This window comes from Balaenoptera acutorostrata, chromosome 2 (genome assembly GCF_949987535.1).
Source record: "Balaenoptera acutorostrata chromosome 2, mBalAcu1.1, whole genome shotgun sequence".
Lineage (NCBI taxonomy): Eukaryota > Metazoa > Chordata > Mammalia > Artiodactyla > Balaenopteridae > Balaenoptera > Balaenoptera acutorostrata.
Genome location: NC_080065.1, coordinates 108,869,428 through 108,897,321, shown reverse-complemented (window position 1 = coordinate 108,897,321; position 27,894 = coordinate 108,869,428). Strand labels below are relative to the sequence as shown.

Below are 27,894 nucleotides of genomic sequence, written 5' to 3'. Positions count from 1 at the left end.
AAGAGACAAAGAAGGACACTACATGATGATCCAGGGATCAATCCAAGAAGAAGATATAACAATTGTAAATATTTATGCACCCAACATAGGAGCACCTCCATACATAAGGCAAATGCTAACAGCCATAAAAGGGGAAATCAACAGTAACACAATCAAGGTAGGGGACTTTAACACCCCACTTTCACCAATGGACAGATCATCCAAAATGAAAATAAAAAAGGAAACACAAGCTTTAAATGACACATTAAACAAGATGGGATTAATTGATATTTATAGGACATTCCATCCAAAAACAACAGAATACACTTTCTTCTCAAGTGCTCATGGAACATTCTCCAGGATAGATCATATCTTGGGTCACAAATTAAGGCTTGGTAAATTTAAGAACACTGAAATCGTATCAAGTATCTTTTCCGAACACAGTGCTATGAGACTAGATATCAATTACAGGAAAAAAACTGTAAAAAATTCAAACACACGGAGGCTAACCAATACACTACTAAACAACAAGAGATCACTGAAGAAATCAAAGAGGAAATAAAAAAATACCTACAAACAAATGACAATGAAATCACAATGGCCCAAACCTGGGATGGGATGCAGCAAAAGCAGTTCTAAGAGGAAAGTTTATAGCAATACAATCCCACCTCAAGAAACAAGAAACATCTCAAATAAACAACCTAACCTTACACCTAAAGCAATTAGAGAAAGAAGAACAAAAAAACCCCAAAGTTAGCAGAAGGAAAGAAATCATAAAGATCAGATCAGAAATAAATGAAAAAGAAATGAAGGAAATGACAACAAAGATCAATAAAATTAAAGGCGGTTCTTTGAGAACATAAACAAAATTTATAAACCATTAGCCAGGCTCACCAAGAAAAAAAGAGAAAAGACTCAAATCAATAGAATTAGAAATGAAAAAGGAGAAGCAACAACTGACAGTGCAGAAATACAAAGGTTCATGAGAGATTACTACAAGCAACTGTATGCCAATAAAATGGAAAACCTGGGAGAAATGGACAAATTCTTAGAAAAGCACAACCTTCCGAAACTGAACCTGAAAGAAATAGAAAATATGAACAGACCAATCACAAGCACTGAAATTGAAACTGTGGTTAAAAATCTTCCAGCAAACAAAAGCCCAGGACCAGATGGCTTCACAGGCAACTTCTATCAAACATTTAGAGAAGAGCTAACACCAATCTTTCTCAAACTCTTCCAAAAGTTTGGAGGAACACTCTCAAACTCATTCTCCGAGGCCACCATCACCCTGATACCAAACCAGACAAAGATATCACAAAAAAAGAAAACTATAGGCCAATATCTCTGATGAGCATAGACGCAAAAGTCCTCAAAAAAATACTAGCAAACAGAATCCAACAGACATTAAAAGGATCACACACTATGATCAAGTGGGGTTTATTCCAGGAATGCAAGGATTCTTCAATATATGCAAATCAATCAGTGTGATACACCATATTAACAAACAGAAGAATAAAAACTGTAAGATCATCGCAATAGATGCAGAAAAAGCGTTCAACAAAATTCAACACCCATTTATTAAAAACTCTTCAGAAAGTAGGCATAGAGGGAACTTACCTAAACATAATAAAGGCCATATATGAAAAGCCCACAGCCAACATCGTTCTCAATGCTGAAAAACTGAAACCATTTTCTTTAAGACCAGGAACAAGACAAGGTTACCTACCCTCACCAGTATTATTCAACATAGTTTTGGAAGTTTTAGCCACAGCAATCAGAGAAGAAAAAGAAATAAAAGGAATCCAAATCAGAAAAGAAGTAAAGCTGTCACTGTTTGCAGATGACATGATACTATACAGAGAGAATCCTGAAGATGCTACCAGAAAACTACTAGAGCTAATCAGTGAATTTGGTAAAGTAGCAGGATACAGAATTAATGCACAGAAATCTCTTTCCGTAAGAGATTCCTATACACTATTTGAAAGAGAAATTAAGGAAACACTCCCATTTACCATTGCATCAAAAAGAATAAAATACCTAGGAATAAACCTACCTAAGGAGACAAAAGACCTGTATGCAGAAAACTGTAAGACACTGATGAAAGAAATTACAGATGATACGAACAGATAGAGAGATATACCATGTTCTTGGATTGGAAGAATCAACATTGTGAAAATGACTATACTACCCAAAGCAATCTACAGATTCAAGGCAATCCCTATCAAACTACCAATGACATTTTTCACAGAACTAGAACAAAAAATTGCACAATTTGTATGGAAACACAAAAGACTCCGAATAGCCATGCAATCTTGAGAAAGAAAAACTGAGCTGGAGGAACCAGGCACCCTGACCTCAGACTATACTTCAAAGCTACAGTAATCACGACAGTATAGTACTGGCACCAAAACAGAAATATCGATCAATGGAACAGAATATAAAGCCTAGAGATCTACCATGCACATATGTCACCTTATCTTTGATAAAGGCAAGAATATACAATGGAGAAAAGAGAGTCTCTTCAATAAGTGGTGCTGGGAAAACTGGACAGCTACATGTAAGAGAATGAAATTAGAACACTCCCTAACACCATACACAAAAATAAACTTACAATGGATTAAAGACCTAAATGTAAGGCCAGATACTATAAAACTCTCAGAGGAAAGCATAGGCAGAACACTCTATAGCATAAATCACAGCAAGATCCGTTTTGACCCACCTCCTAGAGAAATGGAAATAAAAATAAAAGTAAATAAATGGGACCTAATGAAACTTAAAAGCTTTGGAACAACAAAGGAAACCATAAGCAAGACAAAAAGACAACCCTTAGAATGGGAGAAAATATTTGCTAATGAAGCAACTGACAAAGGACTAATCTCCAAAATATACAAGCAGCACATGCAGCTCAATACCAAAAAAACAAACAATCCAATCCAAAAATGGGCAGAAGACCTAAACAGATATTTCTCCAAAGAAGATATACAGATTGCCAACAAACACATGAAAGGATGCTCAACATCACTAATCATTAGAGAAATGCAAATCAAAAGTACAATGCGGTATCACTTCACACCGGTCAGAATGGCCATCATCAAAAAATCTACAAACAATAAATGCTGGAGAGGGTGTGGAGAAAAGGGAACCCTCCTACAGTGTTGGTGGGAATGTAAATTGGTGCAGCCACTATGGAGAACAGTATGGAGGTTCCTTAAAAAACTAAAAATAGAACTACCATATGACCCAGCAATCCCACTAGTGGGCATATTCCCTGAAAAAACCATAATTCAAAAAGCGTCATGTACAATAATGTTCATTGCAGCTCTATTTACAATAGCCAGGACATAGAAGCAACCTAGGTGTCCATCGACAGATGAATGGATAAAAAAGATGTGGCACATATATACAATGGACTATTACTCAACCATAAAAAGAAACCAAATTGAGTTATTTGTAGTGAAGTGGATGGACCTAGAGTCTGTCATACAGAGTGAAGTAAGTCAGAAAGAGAAAAACAAATACCATATGCTAACACACATATATGGAATCTAAAAAAAGAAAAAGAAAAAAAAAGGTTCTGAAGAACCTAGGCGGCAGGACAGGAATAAAGACGCAGATGTAGAGAATGGACTTGAGGACACGGGGAAGGGGAAGGGTAATCTGGAACGAAGTGAGAGAGTGGCATGGACACATATACACTACCAAATGTAAAATAGATAGCTAGTGGGAAGTAGCCACATAGCATAGGGAGATCAGCTCAGTGCTTTGTGCCACCTAGAGGGTTGGGATAGGGAGGGTGGTAGGTAGATGCAAGAGGGAGTGTATATGGGGATATATGTATATGTATAGCTGACTCACTTTGTTATACAGCAGAAACTAACACACCGTTGTAAAGCAATTATGCTCCAATAAAGATGTTAAAAAAAAAAACCCCACAATGAGGTACCACACCTTACACCAGTCAAAATGGCCATCATTAAAAAGTCTACAAATAACAAATGTTGAAGAGGGTGTGGCAAATAGGAACCCTCCTACCCTGTTGGTGGGAATGTACATTGGTGCAGTCACTATGGAGAACAGTATGGAGGTTCCTCAGAAAAATAAAAATAGAGTTGCCATATGATCCAGCAATCCCACTCCTGGTCATATATCCAGGAAAAAAACTCTATAATTTGAAAAGATACATGCACCCCTATGTTCATAACAGCACTATTCTCAATAGCCAAGACACAGAAACAACCTTAATGTCCATCGACAGAAGAATGGATAAAGAAGATGTGGCATATATATATATATATATATATATATATATATATATATATATACACACACACACACACACACACACATACACGCATGTGCACGTGCGTGCACACACACACACACAATGGAATATTACTCAGCCATAAAAAAGAATGAAATAATACCATTTACAGCAACATGGATGGACCTAGAGATTATTGTAGTAGCGAAGTAAGTCAGAAAGAGAAAGACAAATACCATATGATATCACTTATATGTGGAATCTAAAATACAACACAAATGACCTTATCTACAAAACAGACTCACAGACATACAGAACAGACTTGTGTTTGCCAAGGGGAGAGGGGGTAGAGGAGGGGAGGGTTGGGAGTTTGGGGTTAGCAGATGCAAATTATTATATATAAGATGGATAAACAACAAGATCCTGCTGTATAACACACTATATTCAGTATCCTTTGATAAACCATAGTGGAAAAGGACATGAAAAATAATATATATATGTATAACTAAATCACTTTGCTATACAGCAGACATTAACACACTATAAATCAACTATACTTCAATACAATTTTAAAAAATAAAATGAAAATAAAACTGAAAAAAATTTAAAAATTTAAAAAAGAAAAATAAAGGCAGGAGGAACAAGTATGATTAAAACACCAAGGTGGTAGACTTTATTCTATGTATATTTATAATTGGGGTAAATATAAATGGACCAAAGAACACAATTAAAAGGCATGGATTGACAGACTAGATAAAAAAGAAGGCAAGACCCAATTACATGTTGCTTTTAAGAAGCACACTTTATTGGGGCTTCCCTGGTGGCGCAGTGGTTGAGAATCTGCCTGACAATGCAGGGGACACGGGTTTGAGCACTGGTCTGGGAAGATCCCACATGCCGCAGAGCAACTAGGCCCGTGAGCCACAACTACTGAGCCTGCGCGCCTGGAGCCTGTGCTCCCCAAAAAGAGAGGCCGCGATAGTGAGAGGTCCGCGCACCGCGATGAAGAGTGGCCCCCACTTGCCGCAACTAGAGAAAGCCCTCACACAGAAACGAAGACCCAACACAGCCAAAAATAAATAAATAAATTTATATTAAAAAAAAAAGAAACACACTTTATGAACATAAAGACACAAACAGATTACAAGTAAAAGGAAGGGAAAAAATTCATATAAACATGAAGCCAAAGAAAATAGTATGGCTATATTATTAAAATGTAATTAAATTCAGAGGTTGGAAATGTTTCTTCCAGTTGTGAAGATCAGGGAAAGCTTTAAGGAGGTAGCATTTGAAGAATGGGTAAAATTTAGACCACAAGGGCTGGGAAGGATGGAGAAAGATTTTGGAGGCTGAGCAAAGACAGCATGAGCAAAGCCCCATGGACAGGAATCTGAAGGTTAGTACAGAGAATAGCAAATAATTCAGCTTGCCTGATGCTCAGTGCAGCACTGAGAACTAGAATCAAACAGGTAGGCGGCGGTCATGCTGTGAACAACTATGAATGCCAGGCTAAGATCTGGCTTTTGTTTTGTAAGTGATAGGAAGCTGTTAGACAGGGAAATAACCCATAATTTCACTGCAGGAAAGTCTGTTTGGCTGTATATAAAAGGAGTAGCAGGGCAGCGTATCTATGAGAGCTTGAGCATTCATGACTCTGGGGGGTAAGTAAATCATGGGTCCAAGAGAACACCAATGTTTTATTCTAAATAACAGGGAAGATGGTGATGTCACTTACAGAAAGGGAGAAATCTGGAAAGACAGGTTGGTGGAGGAGAATAAAGGGATTCTGTTCTGGACCTGTTGAGTTTGATGTATTAGTAGAATTTAAACACAAATTAGTCCAGGCAAAATAAGAAACAGAGGCCTGTAATTCAGGATTAGTGGGATTCAGAACTGTTTGCACAGAAAAGAGGTTTAAAACCATAAAAATTCTAGAAGAGGCATATATAGAGAGTGTATGGAGAAAAATTCCCAGGAGACTATCTACAATAAGGAGATCGAGCAAGGGAAATTGCATCCTAAAAAGATAAAGGTTCAAGTTTGAAGTTAAAGAAACTTGGGCATGGAGAAAAAAAGACTCCCTTCAGAATTCTGGAAACACTTCTGGTTCCAGAAAGTTGGTGTCATCAACTCTGTCAAATGCTACAGAGAGTAATGGGTGGCTGAGGAAGGCAGGTAGATCTGGTTACCAGTAGGTTGTAAGCCAGTGACTTTGGATAGTTTAGTTTCAAAGGAGTGATAAGAATAAAAACTAAATTGTTAGGAGTTAAAGATTAGGTCAAGAAGAAGAGGAATACACTTTCCAAAAGTTTACAGAAAGAAAATTTGAGAGATAAGTAGAGTTAAGAAAGATTTGGTTTTTTGCTCTTTTGGGGATACGAGTGTTTGGGATGGAGAATAAGAAACTGTAGGTCTGGGAATTCCCGGGCAGTCCAGTGGTTAGGACTCCGAGCCTCCACTGCCGAGGGCCTGGGTTCAATCCCTGGCTGGGGAACTAAGATAAGAGAAAAGGGATAATCAATAGAAAAAGGTCTCTGAGGAGGCAAGAAAAGATGGGGTCAAGGGTGTAACTGGAAATGGGAAGGGGAAAAGGAAGAAAAATAAAATAGGTGGAGTTAGAGAAAGATTATTGTAGAGAAGCGAGACACTAGTGAAGCTAATATAAAATGAATTTAGTCTTGTAAGTATGAGGTAAAGTGATCTTTAGAGAATGACGCGTTTCTGATTCTGGGAAATAGAATAGTGAAAAATACTGGGATTAAGCACTGTGGAAAATAGTGATTCAATTAGGGAAGAATACTCACAGAATAATGGAAAAGGCCCAGTTAAGTTGAGCTGCAAGAAATTGCAGTGGAATTAAATGAACTTTTTCAATATTTCTGAAGTAACACTGGGGTGGCATGAAAGCAGAACCAAATTAAGTTGGTCGTGTGGTCTCCACTGGGGAAATAAAACATGGTGAAATGTGTGCATGTTTTAGAATCAGCTTGCTTTTAACGAAGACACTTGGGGGTTACATCTGCAGTGGAAAAAGCACAGGGCAAGATCAAAATCAGAAGGAAACAGTTTTGTGATTTCTGCATGCCCGAGCAGAAATAACAGATTCTCGATGAGTAAATCCACAATTAATGCAGACCAAGCAAAATGGAAAGTGGAGTTACTTCCGGGATGAGGCAAGTCTTTCAAAAAGCACATTGTTTGAGGAAAAATATTTTTATTCTATTTTTCTATACTGACCTATGTCAATATACTACCTTAATCAAAATAATGAAATAGTTCTTTATCCTTCCTTCTTATTAGCAATGTCTAACACTTGAAAAGTGACTTTATAAATATTTAGGGAATTCAAGACCTAAGAGAAAGAGTAAAGCAGAAGTAATAATCTTCAAAGTATCCAAAAATTCCTTCTTATTTTTATATGTTTATTTACTTGAAAGATTAATTAGATGCAGGTTTTTGAAGTTTGAAAATAAGAAGTTATTCTTTTTACTTTGAGAATAATGAATTTCTTAAAACTCCATATGGAAAGTATGAGCCAAATGTAGTATTTAACCAAGCATGTAAGCAAAATAATTGGCATGGGTCATAAATGAAGACATTCATGTCACATTGTCATAAGGCTTCTTCTGGAAGGAAAAATTAGAAGAAAATAGGCAGACACAGAGGCTAGAAGACAGGCACAAAATAACTTACAGGGATGTGGGAGAAAATTAATACCATAAAAAGGCTAAGATATTCTATATTATATTTTCCAAAGCCTGCCGCATGCTCTATATTTGTGGGTGAACTGCAGTTGAACTTTCAACATACTCCATATTCTTAGGTTTTGAGCATCTCGCTCCTAAGCCACGCTCTAGGGAAGTGCAAGCAGCCCAGACACACAGCTGAAGAGAAAAATGCATCCCCATGGGTCTGAACAGAGATAAGAGAACCTCTTTTATTGTTCATTAATTTCACAACTGTCAGTCTGAAACTTCCAGAGAAAGCTGAACCATCTCCAACTTGTGGTTACGGCCACTGCCAAGGTTTTACTCTTTAGCCTTTTCAGTGTTTTCAGATGGAAGTGGATGAGTGGGGGATGGAGAGGAGGAACAGGAAGAAGAGACCATATTCCAGGTGGAAAGGGTAGACGACCGCTTCTTGGCTAGTGTGCTACTGGGACTCGAATAACTGAGCAAGGTGGGGTGGCGGAAGGTGTGCCCAGGGGGCTTGTCTACACAGGGCCTGCCAGGGCAAGCCAACTCCAGGAAGCGTAATCAAAGGAAGGCAAAGAGGAAGCCAGTCAGTCTAAAGTTTCTGCAAAGCAAAGGGTTAGATCAACAGTTTTCCTGTCAACATCTCAGATAATATTTTGGGGGTGAGGCTTTACTTTTTTAACATCAGGGTAAAAGACTTTTAAAAAGTTCATCTCTGAATCTACACAAGCACTATTTCTGATGTGAACTGTTTTAGGGGGGCAGCTAAATGCCCCTACACAGCAAGTTTATTAGGGCTCATCACATTTTGCCCTTGTTCTTTCAGTTTCCTGGGAAAGTCTGTTTAGGTTGGATGTAGCCAGAGGCACTTGAACACTTCAGGGGAAGTTTTCATATGTGTATATTTCTTTCAAGTTGAATCCACTAACTTTCATATGTTTTCAATCATTTTTCTGGCCACCATTGGAATTATTATTCTATTTTCCACGCAGCATTTTTTTTTTCTTTCTGTTAATGTCTCTTCTCTGTCAGGAATGCCTCATGTTCAATCTTTTAGGCCAGGACTGTGCAATGCAAAGGGAAGTGGACATTTAACAACTTTTCTCCTAATCAGTGTAGATGACCTGTCATCCATCCATTCTTTTTTTACAATTTGTAATATCACCATTGAATCAAAGGGGAAAGAATAAGGACCAAGGAAAGAGGGTGGTTCAGTGGAGAACCTTAAGAGAGGTGTTGATTGAAGAGGAATGGACATAGTTCCAGAAAACCTAGACTAGGATACCTATTTCAAATAGCTTCAGATAGCTTTTGATGACCTCCCTGAGTGCTCAGGCAGAAAGAAAACCACAGTGAACCACACAACTCAATAGGCAACAGAGCTTATAGAAGGAAGTATAGTAATTGGTCAGAAGGAAAAGATATTCCTAACATTAAATGCTGTTGCATGAATCCTAATGAAAGAGACATTAAAAACTAAAGTGGAAGTTATGACTAGTACATTTGGTCATTTCTTATATTAATCCCACAATAAACACTAAGTAAGAATAGTGTGAAATTACAGTTGTGTGATACTATTTATAGGAGACTTAGGAGAACATGCTCCAGTGATGCAGCTTTTGGGAGCTATGTAGTGAAATACCAATTAGTAATGTATGTGGAGCCATAAGCCCCTTTGAAAATCTAATGGTTGCAATGGCCATCTCCCCAGAAAAATGCACATGTACAGAGAACAGTGGATATGATTTGGAATGATTGGGGGACTCACTAAAACCCATCCATTAACCCCAGGAAGTGAGGTGTTGGGCCTTTAGTCAGAGCCAAACCTTTTCTTTCAAATAGATGTTCCTTTGTGTAAGGAGCCATTTGGCACCATTTAAATGCCTCTAAAAGTACTGAACTGAAGCCTGCAAGAACTTATGAAATATACCACCTCTGGCTTTAGGAAGATCTTAAGTTCTGCTTTGTGTAAAACAGTCTCTAACGTACCTGTTACTAAGTATTAATAGTTCCTTCTTTTACTCGCTAAAATGTCCCGGTTTAGTCAATAAATTACACACTTTTGAAAAACATCAATCCATAAAATATAAGCAATCAAGAGATGAAGATGAAACAAAAACAGCAAACAAAAAAAAAGCTCAGAAATATTGAAGCTGTAATCCATATGGAGAAATATAGATTTATAAGAATGGCAATGAATCCATTTAAACACAGAACTAAGGTAAAATGACTATAGAAATTATGGTTAGGGAAGAGAATAGAAAAGCAACACACCTTGACAAATAAAAATACCTTACTTACAAAAATTGGCCACAGAAGGAGAGGTAGGTACAAGGATGTTAATGGTACTAAATTCTCCACCTTTCATGGCAAACAGTCAATTAAAGCAGTATAAAATTGAAACGTGGAGTTAAAATTTTTTTCATATTCTTTAATAACATATCTTTGTTTTTTAGCATTAGTGGGTCCTTTAAAAACTAACGTTCTTTTAGTGAAGAAATATTTTTCTGAAGTTCAGCAATATCATCAGTTTCACTTTGGTTTCTTTTTGTTGAATTCAAGTAAAATTAAATATATTACCTCTATCAATAGTAACTTGAATGTGATGATCTCATTTCTATGAAAACCTGCATGTCTATTTATTTATATGTTATTTACATAGATGTCTGGAATGATACTCACTAAGGTCAAACTAAGCTGGAGTAACTGTTATGCTAATTTTATACTTTTATAACAGCTCTAACTTTTATAATGAACTTGTGTCATTTTTATAAGAATAATAAAGTAATAAAAAAGAATGTCAACTCCCGAGTCAAAACTTAAGCAGAGATTAGGTAATAAAATCAGTCCTAAAAGGAAAAATCAAGTGGAGCCCCAATTACTTTCTGAAAATTCCTTAAATAACTGATAAAAGATGATATTCAAGGTACTGTATATAATACAGTTTAGTAATGCAACCAGTTAGTAACTGGAATTAAAATAACATTAAGAATGAATACATCTTTGCATAGCATAAAAGTACAATGCAAAATGAAAATATTGGCAATATCTTAAATTACATTATTCCAATACTATTTTATTTTGTCAATGGTTTATAGTTGAAAATACATTAGTTACATGCTTGCATGATGTAACACAACTGAAGTCTTAGAATTCAGCTCTATTACTTTAAAAAGCAGTAACAAAGGCCTGGAAAAATCATCTGAGGACAGGATCAACATTATTCCCCAAGGTAGAGGCCACAGTCCTCTATTTTATTGCCTCCCTGGATTTATTCATCTGCTCCTTCCAACAAGCATTTAAATTGAGTGTATACCTTCACCCTGCTGGAGGTTATGGGGAGCCCCAATCCTTAGCTTTCCTTAGTAATGGAGACAAACATGTAAACTAAATTAGAAGGCAAAATTTATGTGTCATGATACAGAGACAGAGTGCTATAGGAGCCTGAAGTAGGAAGAAAGGGAAGAGTCTTGACCAGAAACCAGTGAAGAGGGTGATAATAGAAATGGGTTTGTTGAATGGGTGGAATTGTACTGATGTGGGCAGAACTCCCTCAAACAAATTGCCCAACAACATGACCTATTCAAAAATGGCTTAATAGTACTGTAGTGTGTTAACATGAAAGCTTTAAAGTCCATAGTGGAATAACTGACCAGAGGAAGTGTGAAAGCAGGAATCGGGCTATTCAGTACAGGACTAAAACATGAGTATCAGACCTCAAGAATGCAGTCAAAGATTGGCACCTTTTCTAAGGGTCTCCCTGGCTTCCCACCTTGGTCCTGACCCCAGACTCCATCCTCCTGTCATTAGAAGGTGGCCATGCTTCAGTAGCTGGGGAGGGATTTGACAGACAGCACTAGAAGCAAGTACTTCCTACACCAAGAGAGCTGCCTTGGCCATGTGAAGGCATTGTATTATTTGGGAGTCAGGCAGAGACTGGGCAATGAAAAACAGTAATGGAAACTGTCTTGGCTGTGTTGAGACCTGAGTTCAAAGATGAGGACCTTTGAGACAGAATCAGATCAAGGAATGGGCCAGATGAGGCAATTTATACTTTTCACATATTAAAACACCTTGATTCTTCCATATTGAAGAAACGTAAAGTGGTTGTGTCTGCACTGAAGTAGACAGCACTGTTAAGTGATAATAAAAACTCGAATGCAACTGGAAACATCCATGAATAGATAAACAAAGTGTAATTCCACCATTCAATGGACTATTATTCAGCAATAAAAAATAACTACTGCTACCCACACCAACATGGATGAAACTCAGAATCATTGTGCTGAAAGAAGTCAGACATAAAAGACTGCATTTCTGCCTGATTTCATTTATATAACATCCAAACTAAGCTGTAATGGCTAAAAATCAAATCAGGGGTTATGGTGGTGATAGGTATATAAAACTTTCAAAACTCATTGTATTGCGTGTGTTTAATGGATGGAGTTCATTGTTTGTATGTCATTCCTCAGTGAAGCTGATTAAACATCACTCATGCAGACCTAGTTTAGTGGAGTATTTTTGCATCACCCTGCTCACGCAATGCAGTCAGTTCAAAGTCAGCAATACACATTGTCAGATGAAATTCCAAAATCAAATAATGTGTTTTAGGGTTACTTTTACTAGAAACTGGAGAATATTTTTTAGTGATCTAAATTCTAAACCCTTTAATTTGTCACCCAAGAAATTCTCCAGTTGAAAAAAGAAAAAAAAAAAAGAACTAGAGAAAATTATAAAGTGTTTTATTGAGTTTCTTTTCCAGGACATTAACATTTTTGCCAGAGTAAGTGCACTGGGTAACAACTCCATTCACACACAATTTCATCCAGAAAATCCAATTTTAGAATGTCAGGGCCTGAGCCCCTGCACCAGGGATGGATAGATTAAAAGCAGGGCTAGCCCTCTGTGCCCATGTGTATGGCATCTGGCATTTGAAACATAACTGACACCAGTTTCTCATCTTCTAGTAAGGGAAAGTTCAAGGTCCTTTAGTATATGAGTGTGTGTGTGTGTGCGTGCACGCACGTGCGCGCATGCGTGAACATGAGTACGTGTGCACAAAAGACAAGTAAGTTAAGTTAGTCGTTTTCCTCAGTTAATCTCAGGGGTATCGTAAGGCTCCCTTTGTATCACACTAGTCATTCCACTACATTTTCCCCGGCTTTGCCTTCGCCCTCCTTTCAGCCTCCAATGATCATTTCCAGACTCAATCCCCTCAGGAAGAAAGAGAGCTGAGAGCTTTGCCTCTAAAAGGTCACACGTACAATTACCTCCCTGCTACCAGGGAACAAAGGAAGCCTCGCACATTTGCACATTGTAAGGCCATAGTTACCTGGATTTGTTTGCTGTCATTGAAGCAGTTGGCCTGTTCTTTTCGAAGAGGCTAGTTTAGTGGGGCTGGGCCAAAGCAGCTATATCAAAATGTAAAAGATGTCTCTTTTATTACCAAATTATGTATGTAAATAAAATGCCTCGCTCTTTCCCCCAGGTAATATGCTTCACACATTACTTAGAAACAAACAAACACTGCTGAAAGTTTAATGGTCCTTTTTCTTCCTTTTAGGTTGCATCATAACATCCCTGTAACAAAACAGCCACATGCCCTGTGTTCATTTGGGGATGTTCATTAACCTAAGAGTCAAAGAGAAATCAAAGAACCCAGAGGTGTGAGAACGTCCTGAAAGGGAAACTGTCCCCGTGGCCTGCACCACCACTTTGAGTAAATTAGAAAAAGATGCCCCACCTTAAGACACTTTCAAAACATCTGGTTGTGATCAATCATCTGTAATGACACAAGTCACAAGATACAAAATTTAAATATGGTGGCCGTGGGAAAGAATACACAGGACAATCCTTGCCCTGTCTCAGGACACGGCCTAGAATTGGCCTTATAGGTGGACGTGTACTTTGTTTCTCAGATAGAGCATGACTGGTAACGAGCCAGTCTGTAAATATCTGGGTTGAATCAGAGATTTTTCAACTTCGTGAATGCCAATAAAGCACTTGGATTCTAAATATTGATACTGAAGTTGCACTGTGAGCGGAAAGAAACCAGAGACATCTGCTGAAAACACAGCTGAGACTGATTCGGCGCTAAATGGAAATGCGTTTGGAGGAAAGGGCTGTCTCCCAGGAGGTGGTTCAAGTGTAGCCCAGATGCCGTTGCTCAGAAGAATGTTCTGATTACAGGCAATGTGCAAGGCACTATGCTAGGGACAGAACCGGGAATTGGCCCTGACTGTGGGAATGATCGTATTTAAATTCACCACCTTTATTTGGGAATATTTTTTATTTTTTCCTAAGCTCTTTGTCTGAGGCAATAAGTCTAGTTGACAGATCCCTATTTGGTGTGCACAGAGCCCATTCCCCCTGAAGTCAGTCAAGGAACAGGGGCAGGGGGAGAAAGGGGCTTGCTGAGTGGAGTTAAGCATTCTTGGCTTCTTTGCCCATTGATATGTTTGAACTCAGTCAGACTGATTAGTTCTGAAGACTACTCTCCAGATGGGAAACCTCTCTAGGGTCCTGGACTTTTTGTGGCCTTGTAAAAGTCTTAGAAACTTTGGATCCCAGATATCTGACCCACAAGAATCGCCTCATTGTTCTGGAGTCACCCACACGTGATCCAAATGGTGTTTGGCAGCTAGGGTGAGCTACCCTTTTCCCCGGCACGAAGCGTGTGTGCCAGTGGACACTGTACTCAACTACTACACAACCGTGTGGGTCCCCTCATGGGTCCTTCATGACCCAAGCTGTCCTCTTTACAGCATCTCACCCAGGCTACCCCGTGGAACTATGTCCCCTCTGCTCTACACTCTGGATCTCAGATTGTAAACTGATGGACTTGCCACCATTTCAGCCAATGGACTTCCATGTTTTATTTGACTGGCACAACGTTCTTAAAAGTTTCCAGTGTGAATATCCTTAGGTGGGACTTACTCTCCAGGATACCATAGGCTCCACCACTCCCTATGGTCCTATATGCAGCTGCCCAAACCCTGAAAGCATATGAGCTTGTGACTCAGAGCAGCCTGTTCTTTCCCTCCCTCTCCCCACTTAGCCCCCCAATAAAAAGTATTTGCCTTATATCTCATTTCTAAGAAATGAGCTAAACTTATGGTTAATCTGTATTAATATGCCAATAGCTAGACATGGTTTGCTACCTAGCTAGGGGATCTTTGCATTTTAGCTGGGATTTCCTATGGAGTCAGTGTTTTGAGTCAAAGGACTGAATCTCTGGCTCTGGAATTTAAAAAGTAGGGGAGGTATTTTAGAAAACAAATGTGCAGTGGTACATTAGCTATTGTCACACTGAAAATTACCTGCTCCCTTTGAGTATAAGCACTTAGGCACTTTGAACTTGACAGGAGGCTGGAAACCTATCCTTAGGCAAAAGAAAACCCTCCATGAAGGGAGGAGGGTCCAACAGCACCCCCACACAGTAACTATGCATAATCCTTAAGTCATTTACTTGCTAGAGGATTTTTTGCTTCCCTCACTTCTAGCTGGATCCCAGGTTGTCAAAAACAGGGCCAATCCTGCCAGGGTCTGAGGGAATTGTTATGTGACTGTGCAGCTTTTGAATGGGTATCATTCCATCAATAGTGTTCTTCTTTCTGCATGACAAAATTAAACATAAAGAATCTGGGCCATAGCTGCTGTTTTAGATTTTCCACATTCTTGATCTCTTCTATTAGGCCAAATAATTGAAATGTCTGTGGTAAGCACACAAGGCATGTCATAGAATGCAGTAAGGTTAGATGGGGAAATATGAGGGAAAGTTTTTCTTCCCTGTACTTGCGGAAAAAAGAGTAAAACCTCTTTTAGAAATCCATGTGCGTATTCCAATATTGAAAATGTCTGACCACGTAGCAGCTAACAATTACGAGGCACTTTCTATGTGCCAGGCCCTGTACTAAGCATTTAACATGCTTTATCTCAATACTTCTCATAATAATCCTCTGGATAAAATGTAATACCCCCATTTTACAAACCAGGAAACTGAGGTACAGAGCTGTTAGTAAATGGTGAAGTTGCTTTTCACCCAGACAGTGGATCTTCAGACTGCCTGTCACTGCACTGCCTCTGTGAAGGGAGCACGGAGATGACATGTGGTGGTTTGTCAGACACGATCCCAGGTCTTTCGCGGATATTCTCACATTTAAGCTCTTGCCTGCAGAACTGAGGTTGAGGGAAATAATTTTGTTCAGAGATATGTGATTTTGTCGTGCATCTGTCAACTGATTCCAGGTCTGTTTGATTTCAGAGACTTCTAGAAACATGGGGCATAAAGTCGTCTGTCGTTGGCAGAGTATCATGCTCTGCCTTATGTGTCCACAATCAGCCTTTGCATGGGACTTGAGAGAAACCTGCAAAATTCCTACTTCTGCTCTCTCAACTACCTCCAAAGTTCATTCCTTTGGATTAAAATCCTTTCTCCCCAGATCCTCTTTCAAAATGCAAATAGTCCTATGAAAGAGATTTTTCTATGAAGAATTTTATCAGATTTTCCCAACCTCCTTCCAACAATATCAAAAGATGGGGGTTGGTAGGAGCAGGGGAGATACAGAAGGTGCTGTAAGGGAAAGGAGATCCAGGTCACCCAAAGCCATTCCCGAAGTCAGAATTTTGCCTGTAGCCATTTAAAACACAATTTCAACAAACTTGACTGAGATTGAAAGTGTATAATTAAGTTTCCATTCCCCCAGGCATGTCCTACACATGCAGACAAAGTATTAATAGCATTTTAATATATAGGAGTAACTGTGTAGTTCAGTCTCAAACCTCAACAATCGCAGAGTTTGATTGTCTCAAAACCACTGGTATTTCACATTTCTGGTGTTTTCAAACAATCCTACCCAAATGTCACATCTGGAAGGATCGTTGTTTGAAATTAAATTGTTTTTGGAAATCACTGCATGCCACGTAAAGGAATTTTCCAATCCAGCCTGTCTATTGGCCAACTATTAGAGAGTCTGCTATTTGTGATTTGGAGTTTTGTTTTGCTCCTTTTAACAATAAGAAAGACTTGGTCATTCATTTGGAAATGCTGTTAACATTAAAGTATTTTCATGTACCTGATTTTTTAAAACAAACTATTGGTATTTTGAATATATGTTTGGCATTTTAGCTATTTACTTCCTTGTCCTGACATACAAAGGCTGAAAAATCTAAGTCAAAGAACAAATTCCAAATTAGTTTCTGTTTATGAAAGGAATACAGTTTCTTAGCTGAAGGTTTTTCTTTTTCTCTTTTCTTTTCACATTTGAGATAGAAGTGTTCTTTTCTGATCCCTTGGAAGGATATTGGTTAGAAAGTGAGATGTTTGAGATATTGATTCAACCTCTTGGCAAATGCTTGTAAGAATGACTTTCCTTGAAGAAAACGGATGTGTCTCTGGTGTCTGGTTCCTGTGATCCTCAGTTTGGCACCAGGCCTGACCTTCATGGTCAGATGGCTCCGGGTCACAGGGTAAAATGAAGCAATGGGGACAAGAAAGGAAAAACCTAAAAACTGTGGCAGACACAGTTTTTCCAGCTTCTATAGTTAGAGAGAAAAAGAATAAAGCATAGGCACTATCTGACCTGGAACTTGGAAGATGGGTTATTTCCCATGAATGGTTTGTCTACAACTTGTATGCTAAAGGGCCCCCAGCTCTGGGGGGAGGCCCAGGAAAGAAGTTTTCCAATGAAAAGAAGAAAGATATCATCTTGGATATAGGACAGAAAGGATTCTAATCTTAGGAGATAGTTTTGTTCTTTGGTTGTTGTCTTTTCCTTTTCTTTTCTTATCAGCGTTTTTGGTCCCAATCGCTCCCTTTCCTCTCTGTCTCTCTACCCTCTGCCTCTGATTTCCTGAAGCTTTAGGTTGGGACCAGTGATATCTTTATGTTTTTACCTTTTCTGCTTAAACAAAGGTAGCCTGGATGTGAGAGCTGCTTGGGGACTTTTAATGACAGCATTATGGCATCAGAGTTGGTGCTTGGAGCAGGATTATTGGAAATTTATTGAGTTCCTCCATTTATTAGACCCTTCTTTAATTTGTAGGACATCTCTCTCCCTATAAGACAGCCTCACAGAGGTAAATATGTGAAAGAGACAATGGATGTAAGAAGGAGATGAATTACATAATATAAAGGGAAAGCAAGAGGTGAGTCCTAAGTCAAATTCTCTCAATTTCCACCTATTCATAAAGCTGAACTTGTCCTCACATCTAGCAGTGAGAGTCTGTTCATAGGACAATCACCTCCGTTTCAAGAGGAACTTTTTCAAGGTTGTGTTGCACTGCCTTTGGTGGAGTTCTAAGAATTTTGGGAGAGATTTTAATTGTTGACCTTGGAATTTAGGTTTCTAAGAACTATGTATATCCATTCAGTCATTACATAAAGATTTCCTAAGCATCTATCACTAGAAAATGTGGATGTCTGTGTGTTTGGGGCTGGAAGGAGCGAGATGGGGGTGACATGGAGAAGCAGGCTTAGGAAGACACATGAAATCATTTAAGCTAGAAAGATTATTTGAGGGTACAGCATGTTGTAGTTCTGTTCATTTTAGGCTTGAATAATACCTGAATTTATAATATGTGATCCTCTCTTCTCACAGAGGTTACCATCAGTATTTTTCTTTTCAGAGAAGCAGAAATCCACATATTGGGGTACCAATGCAAGGACCACCTATTTTTGCTTTCATCTTTGGGCTCTGAGAGAGGTAGCTATATCTACTATGGTCTCTCTCATTATGGATATGTAGGACATATGGATAATTATCATTTGAGGCTGATTTTTAAAAATGAATATGTTAGAGTGTAATTTGTACAGATGAGTATTATTCTTCACATTTTTATCTTAGGAAGTAATATATATCAATTTCATTGGGGTTGCTGTTGCTCTCACATCAGAAGTGGAACCCTCTCTCACCCTCAGCACGTATTTCACACACGCTATATACACACAGATTCCTTTGGGTTGGTTTCTGGAGCCAACAGGGCAGAAGGGAATGCTCTCGTTACCTTAAAGTTGCGCTTGGTACAACTGAGAGCCGTGGGATCCTAGAACGCTGCCCTGATATTCAGGCATGGTTGGCACCAAGGAAAGATGAAGAAATGGCACATGGAGCTGGATATTAGCGGCCCAGCTGACAGCATCATCAGGGGGTGGTTTGTGAGGTCGAGCCTGGTTCTCATGACATCGGCACTGACGACCATGAGGAGGTGAGCTCGGGCCACTGAAGATGGTTATAAGGATGAGACCCCGCAGGCGGATCACACTGGTCTTTTTATCTACCGCCTCCAGAGAGTTCCAAGTCATTCTTGTGTTTGGGGATTAAAGAGGCAAACGGTTCTAGGAGCCTGTCTTTATTTCAGAAACTCAGTTTAACTGAAGGCATGAAGAGACAAAGGACTAAGTAGACCCTCAAGATTCACTTTTCCCTCTCTCTTTATATGTCTCTCTTTCTCATCTGATAGGCCTGATCAGCTTGCCTGGTATTTCACTGAGAAAATATAAAATATAAGCTAACAGACTGTAGCTCCTTCATCTTCCCACTAACAACCTACAATCTTACCTTCACCTGCATTCAACCTGAAAAGGGTTGAAAAGGGTATGGCTATGCTGCCAGGCTTATAATTGTTCATTAAGCAGGACAAAGAGGACAGAAGTTTGTTCATTCAATAAATATTTATTGTTAGGCATTGGAATAAGTGCTAAACATAGAGTCATAAAAAAGGTAGACACAGTTCTTGATCTCCTGGAGTTTTTAGTCTTACGGAGGAAATGATAGGAAATACATAAAAATAAATATAAAAATTCAAATTGTAATGTGACAGTGTCTAATGGTGGGAGATGGACATTTAGGTTCTTGGTTAGAGACAACCTCGTGACATTTCAGCTGAGACATGAAAGGTATGAAAGCATTAGCCAATAGTCAGGATGTGAGGGGATGGGAACGACAGAGGGAGGAGACATGCTGGCTAAAGGTAGCATGTATGAAGGCCTTGAGGTAAGAAAGATCTTAAAATGGAACTAAAAAGTCTACGTGTGGCCAGAGTGTGATGAAGGGAGGGGACAGGCACACAAGATAAAGCTGTGGAAACAGCACAGTTTCCGCCTGAAATGGAGACATGTCCCCTCTTGTTAATCCTCTCCCTTTGCACAGGCTGGGATCCCACCTTGGTGACCATTTCTCCTCCAGGTTTTACATTTGCTCTTATCACCTCTCCTGCTCTCTACTGGATCACTATCCAGAATATTCAAATGTAGTCTACAAGCTCCCATCTTCTAAGGGAACCTCTCTTAACCTAAAATCTCTATTTCTAGCCTACCCATTATTTCTCTTCTAGTCTCTAAGCCAAACTTCTCAAAACACCTCCTATCTTTATCATCCATACAGTCTGCAACCCCCGTCACGACCCTGAATGTATTCTCTCCAAGTCTGTCAAACTAAATTCACGTTGCCAAATCAAATAGATTTTTTGGCCTTCATCCTACTCCATCCTTCATCCTACCTCTGTGCACTGCGTACCGTTTTCCACACCCTTATTCTTCACATTTTCTCCTGTCACAACTTTCAGGGCACCACACTCTCAAGTCGTTCCTCCAGCATTTCCAGTCACTCATTCTCCAGCTCCTTCTCCTCTAACCCCTAAATACTGTAATGCTTCAGAGCTCGGCCCTGGGTTGATTTTTCTAGCCCTATACTCATTCTGATGACTTTAAATATATATTAACAATGCACAAATGTATATCCCAGCCCAATTCCTCTTTTGAGATCCAGACTTATATATTCAGCCTGACTTGCCTACTTAGATATCTCACAAGCATTTTGAATTTGGTATGTCTAGAATGAAACAATTGGTCTTTATCTCCAAAAGCCTACCCATTTCTCAAGTTTTTCTCATTTTAGAAAGTGACACAACCAGTGCAGTTGCTCAAGCTAGAAATCTTAGAGTCATCCTTGACCCCCTTCCTTACTCCTCCACATCCCAACTATTACCAGGTTCTGCCCATTATACCTTATCTCCATCTCTGCTACCAACACCCTAGGCCAAGCTTTCATCTGCTTTCACCTGGATTCCTGCAATAGCCAAATAACTGATGTCCCCATGCCCACTGGGCAGCTGGCGGAAACTGTGCTGTTTCCACAGCTTTATCTTGTGTGCCTGTCCCCTCCCTTCATCACACTCTGGCCACATGTAGACTTTTTAGTTCCATTTTAAGATCTTTCTTACCTCAAGGCCTTCATACATGCTACCTTTAGCCAGCATGTCTCCTCCCTCTGTCGTTCCCATCCCCTCACATCCTGACTATTGGCTAATGCTTTCATACCTTTCATGTCTCAGCTGAAATGTCACGAGGTTTTTTCTAACCAAGAACTTAAATGTCCACTTCCCAACATTAGACACTGTCACATTACAATTTGAATTTTTATGTTTATTTTTATTTATTTCCTATCATTTCCTCCATAAGACTAAAAACTCCAGGAGATCAAGAACTGTGTCTACTTTTTTTTTTTTTTAATTTTATTTATTTATTTATGGCTGTGTTAGGTCTTCGTTTCTGTGCGAGGGCTTTCTCTAGTTGCGGCACGCGGGGGCCACTCTTCATCGCGGTGCGCAGGCCTCTCACCATCACGGCCTCTCTTGTTGTGCAGCACAGGCTCCAGACACGCAGGCTCAGTAGTTGTGGCTCACGGGCCTAGTTGCTCCGCGGCATGTGGGATCTTCCCAGAACAGGGCTCGAACCCGTGTCCCCTGCATTGGCAGGCAGATTCTCAACCACTGCGCCACCAAGGAAGCCCTGTGTCTACCTTTTTTATGACTCTATATTTAGTACTTAGTCCAGTGCCTAACAATAAATATTTATTGAATGAACAAACTTCTGTCCTCTTTGTCCTGCTTAATTAGCACTTATAAGCCTGGCAGCATAGCCATACCCTTTTTGTACCACACATATGCCTCTCTCTTTAGTGACATAAAAAGGTATTGTTCTTTGGAATTAGACAGATCTGGCTCTGACACCACTACCAAGCCCACTGTGTGACTTTGGGCTAGTTGCTTAATCTCAGTTTCCCCACCTGGATAGTAGGGAAGTAATATCTGTCATATAGTAATATTACGAGGATTAAAATGAGAACATGTATATGAAGTACTGATCATAAAGATAGTTAATAAAAGTTACTTCCCTTTATTCCATGCCTCCTAATAAACTCCAAATACTTTTTACCTAATAGATACACACACACACACGCACACACAACATTTAACAATGTGAGAACATCCATCCTGCCCTTCTGAGTCTTTCAGATTGTGACCTTCCCACTGAGAGGTTTGCCTTTAGAGAATGAGATATTTAGCTATGGAACAGCATTGATGATATTAAACCAAATATATAACTGTAGCCCTAAATAATTTGAGTTTGTATTATAAGGGCACGTTCTCAAATATGAAGGTAACACAAAGAGAAAGGCAATAATATTTTTGAGTGTAGAAGACATTACATTAAAAGAAAACACCAGATGGCAGCACCCGATGCTAGAGATGTGTCTGATGGGATTTTAGCTCAAACCTGAGCATCAAGGATGCCAAAGGTAGCTTAAAACTACATTCAGAGAGACAATCTTTTATTAAAAAAAAAAAAAAAGACATTCCCTAAAGAAAAATAATGCCTGTTTTGTAATATAGTATAGGGTTTTTAGAAACAGTGTTTCACATGTTACCAGAAAAATACTAAGAAAATAACCCTAAGCATTATGTAACTAATAAAAGGTAATTAAACAAACGCTTCGTTTTAGGTTGTAGTTATATTTAATTAACTCTGCCAATCTGTGTTCAAATTAGCCAGAAAGACCTTAAGTCAAATAATGAAATACTATCAGCTTATAGAAAAGGGAAATTTTTTCCCAAATATTAAATGCAAATATTAAAATGTATTCACTCATATTAAAATAAGAGGTAATAGTGGCCTCTATTCTTGTATACTTCTAGCATTAGGTAAACCATTGCTTGCTAAAACAGACATCAAAGTGTTGCATTAAATAAATGCAATATTAAAATTTAAAATGAAAATCTATAGTTTTCCATATTATGCATCAAATTTCACCTGGAATTAACACTACTTATAAAATCTTGCTAAATTGGATATTGCTTGTTCAGGCTTTCCTTCTTTTAGAGGCAAAAAGGGGAGTTTGATGTTGCTCTGACACCATATAATGGGAGAGCAACACCCCAGGCAGTCACACTTTTTATTTATTTTTTATTTTTTTATTTTTAAAAATCTTTGAGTATAATTGCTTTACAATGGTGTGTTAGTTGCTGCTGTATAACAAAGTGAATCAGCTATACGTATACATATATCCCTATATCTCCTCCCTCTTGGGTCTCCCTCCCACCGTCCCTATCCCACACCTCTAGGTGGTCACAAAGCACCGAGCTGATCTCCCTGTGTTATGCGGCTGCTTCCCACTAGCTATCTATTTCACATTTGGTAGTGTATATATATCCATGCCACTCTCTCACTTCGTCCCAGCTTACCCTTCCCCCTCCCCCTGTCCTCAAGTCCATTCTCTACATCTGCATCTTCATTCCTGTCCTGCCCCTAGGTTCTTCAGAACCATTTTTTTTTTTTTTTTTTTTTTTAGATTCCATATATATGTGTTAGCATACAGTATTTGTTTTTCTCTTTCTGACTTACTTCACTCTGTATGACCGACTCTAGGTCCTTTTAAATAAAAATCCGCATCAAGGGTTTTATTCCTCTTACATGCTACTTGGGATCCTTCACAACTTCACTGTGAGATCAGAGAGAGTGAATTCAGCCCTGCATTTTGGATGAGAAGCAACGGAACAATTCAAGCCCATTCAGTGGTGAGAGGGCAAAGCAGAGCTGGCACAGAATGCCCATCGACGACTTGGAGGAGGATCGTCTTAGCAGCGTTTGTTTGTTTAGATTTGATTGAAGGGTAACAGGAGCATCTGTGTCATCAGAGAACTGAGCCAATCTATGTAGGAGGAACATTCCGAGCGGAGGGTAATCCACTCTGCCAGCGAAACAGTCATTGTTGCCCAACTGCAATGAGTTGTTTCCAAGTTCTGTGATCATGATTCTGAAAATATTTTTCTCACCTGAGTTCACTACAAGATTGAGCCCCCTGAGAACATTGGGCAAGATCGCTGATTCTAATCTGAAGTCAGATCAAGGATTCTAGAGGGAAATTGTTCTGATTGACATGAGAAGAGAGGAAGCGAACATCTGAATTGAAAAAACAATGCATGTGTCTCACAGTCAGCCAAAAGCTGGCCGCCACAGGCAGATGAAATTCTGAAATCTAATAATGCACAAGGCAGTGATCTTTATGGAAATGAATGATTCACTGCACTATCTAAATCTTAAATGATACAAAGATAGAAAAACAGCAATAGACAGGGTCAAAATGCAACCAAAAGAGAAAACTACTCTACCCAGGAGAGGCTTTCTGCTGAAAGCACAATGCAGTGGCAAATGTCTTTTCAAGGCAAGGGATAAAGTCTGTTGGTTCAAGAGATCTTATGCCTCTCAGAAGACTAGGAGTTTTCTCCATTTTAATGAACCCAAGCTTGTTCCAAATCTGGCAGCTAAAGGGACCCTATGTTGGATGACATTTCTATGCCCTCCACTAAAGCCTGTGTGGTCCCCAAAAGGGCCAGCACATATCTGACGGCAGTGGGTGCCAGTTTCTCACTGACACGCACCTTTTCAGGTCGGGAGCAGAGCTGGTCAAACTCTGACAGAGCTGTGTCCTCTAGATGCCCCTGTTCCAAAGGACTCCCTCTACTCTGATCTAAAAGCGCAAGTCACCGACAGCCCTCACTGGCCTCTCGTCCTGACATTCTCCCCTCCAGATGACTCAGTGAGTCAGGGGTGTCCTCTTGTGAAGCCGGGGGCCCAGGCCAGCCTCTCTCAGCAGTCGTGACTGAGTGAGAACATGCTATGCTCAGCCTGCTGGCTCCACTCTTGGGAGCACAAAGTACGTGTTACAGCAACAAGCACAAGAATTCTGACCCCACTCTTTCCTATCTTGAGATCTGCAATGAGAACATTTAAAGCAAATGCATACAATCAGGAAACAGGGCTGAAAGTCAGAATACTAACAGAGTTTCAGATTTGTGGCTCTAAGACATGGATTCTTTTGCTCACTGAATCCAGACCCCACACGTTTTGGAAGAAAAATAACAGCCAGAAGATGAGAAAAACAGTTCATGTTTATGAGACCAGCCTGAAGCCCATGCCACACTTACGAGTTTGGGTTTTCATTCGGCAAAGAAACTAGCTGTTCTTTTTCAAGTTCATTGGAAAATATGCCCATTAGTCTGACTCTTCAGCTTTAGGATCACTGTCTTGGAAACTTCTAAACCAGTAAGTGAAAGATCTCATTCAAAGATTTCATTTTAAACATAGAAGTTAGGAAAAAGTACCCGACATTTGCCAAAGTAATGCAATAAAAGAAGTAACAAAGAAAAATTGGGTAAAAAAATGAAGTATGGCTACCCATCCCCCAATCCCTCTGGTTTAATTTTTGCAATAGCTTGGGTAACCTTAGTTTCCTGAGAACAGTTCTCTTAAAGAACCCTGCAGGTGGGACATTTCAAGTAGCAAGTCACTGAGAAAAGACTTTGACCACCCCCTATTTCTCACGACATGATGTTCTGTAAGGTGTGACACATGGCAGCACAACCACTTCCCTGGCTTCATGGAAGGACAAAACACATGGACCACACCCTATCTTGCATCCTTCCCCAGTCCTGGTTGATGATGAAATTTCAGGTGAAGGCCCAACAACATTTCACCATACAGGTTGGGGATCCCTGGGGTCATGCTTATTTACAACTGCCCAAGTCATGGCCTGGTGTCTGACCCAAACACAGGGTACAGAGAAGCAGAGGAAACTGAGCACTTCCTAGATCCATGAACACACCTAGTTGGCTTTGGGTCTGCACTGGAGTTAATTCCCCAGATACTACAACCATATAAGTGTTAAAAGAAAACATGCTGCATTTTAGAGCATGTTTATTTCTGCAAGTGCTCCAGTGTTTAATTACTGCTAAAGTCATTTGGGGTTTTTGACACAGATTTTATTTTAGTACGATAAACTCAGTATAACCAGCATTGCCAAAAATGAATTCCTAAGGTAGATGACTAAAATAAACCAGTAATAAATATTGGCTGTTGGAATGGGAATTATATCTCTGTAATGTGGACACAGCATTACTGACTCATTTTCAAATAACAGTCTCTCCCAAGGATTATTGGTATGAGGGATCAAGGAAGAAAGAAGTCCATCTCTCTTTTAGGCAGCAGAATGGAAGAGGACTATGAATCCACCAGGCAAGGGTGTTTTTATATCTACTTTGCCAACAGAGATATAGCCCTGGAGTCTGACAGGGGGTCAACTTAGGCTGCACTGAGGCAGAAATAAGGCATTGAAAGAAACCATCCTAGGAGCTGAGGGAGCTGATTCTGGGGACATTTTTCTCTCATTCCCCTGGAGGCAGAATGTATCCCCTAGACCCACCCAGTGTGTATCATGTGGCACGAATTACCTTATCAGTCACAGTGGGTACTGCCATGTTCCTTTGCTGCTTGGAATTAGTGGACTGTTTGAGGCCACCTTTACTCCATAATGTCAAATCCTGAACTTTTGGCCCACTAGGTTGAGCTGTACAACTTCTCTGGTGTACCAGAAGGCTGTCAGGGGCAAAGGTACGGCTACAATTTGGGCAGGGTACGAGCTGAGCTTGACTCGGCCCCTCTTGGTTGGACTGTCCAGTTGGAAGGGGCTGAGGCTTCCGCGGTAGTGGCTGGCAGAACTCCCTGGGGAGCCGGTCATTTTCTATTTTCCACTTTTCCAGGCATTTGGGCTGATGTATAGGAAGGGACAGAGTGCCAAATTCCCTACCACAAACGCAGCAGATGAGAGCCCTTGGTCGGGTTGGGATGCCACCAGAAGCTTTCTTGAGAGCAGCAAGATTATCAGAACTGTTGGGATTTGGTGCCCTGGGCCCCTCACCCTTCGGCTTGCAGCTTCTCTGATGAACAAGAAGCCGATCTGGCAAGAACTTGCGGCCACAGGATTCACAGGGCAGCAGCTGAGCCTGGGAACTCTGGAATGCTGCCTGAAGATTGTAGGATCCACTTCCACTGAGAGGCAGTGGTTTGGAAGGTTCTGGCCTCCTCAGGTGCTTGGGCAACTTGCTGTTTTCAGTACGCCACTTCTCCAAGCACTGGGGCTCGTGAATGCCAAGCGATTGGGACCCAAATTCTCGGCCACAAATATAGCACACCTGGAACCCGGGCCTGCGGGATGGGATCACAGGGGGGCTGGGCTGACTTTCCGACATAATCCTCCTACTGGACCGTTTTAGGAGTATTACAGTTCCAGGTCTATTTTTCTGAGGGTTCGTCTTTATTTTTTCACCAGGATTGACATGCTCTATTTCTGGCAAAAAGCTAGAATGGGATGCACTAGATAGAACAGCTTGGTTTATAAGGGAGGTGGGCTCTTTAGAAGGGTGGAAAGACTGTTGCAACGTGTTGGAAACCCTTTTCTCCTTTCCTCTTTCCATTAACAAAGAAGTCTTTCTCGAGTGCTTGCTCTGATTTCAGGCCAGACATATTTTGGGCTTCTGCTTAGAGTGAAGGTTAGTCAGGTTGGCTGTTCTGGGGTTCCACGTTGTAGCCAGTACCTTAGACCCAAAGACAGTGACTCAGAGCTTCATTGCAGGGCAGCAGTCTGGAATGCTGGAAAGTCCCCATGAAACCTCAGATGCCTCCAAGATCTGCAGGGGAAGCATAAATCAAGAAGTTATTACATACAAACACACACACACACACACACACACACACACTTAGATTTTAAGTTGATAAAGAACCGTGATTTTTTTTTTTTTTTGACCTAGTATCCTCTTTGGCTAGCATAATAACTAGCACTT

At 39.9% G+C, this 27,894-nt stretch overlaps 1 protein-coding gene across 1 annotated transcript in view; it reads right to left on the bottom strand.

Annotated features, from left to right (window-relative positions):
- LOC103012830 (zinc finger protein 474-like) overlaps positions 1 to 27,894 on the bottom strand; it is a 64,528-nt gene that overhangs the window by 7,409 nt on the left and 29,225 nt on the right. Inside the window, exon 2 of the mRNA XM_007188474.2 lies at positions 26,506 to 27,741. Coding sequence (XP_007188536.2) covers positions 26,506 to 27,528 — 1,023 coding nt within the window. The 5' untranslated portion in view covers positions 27,529 to 27,741. The remainder of the gene's footprint in view (positions 1 to 26,505; positions 27,742 to 27,894) is intronic.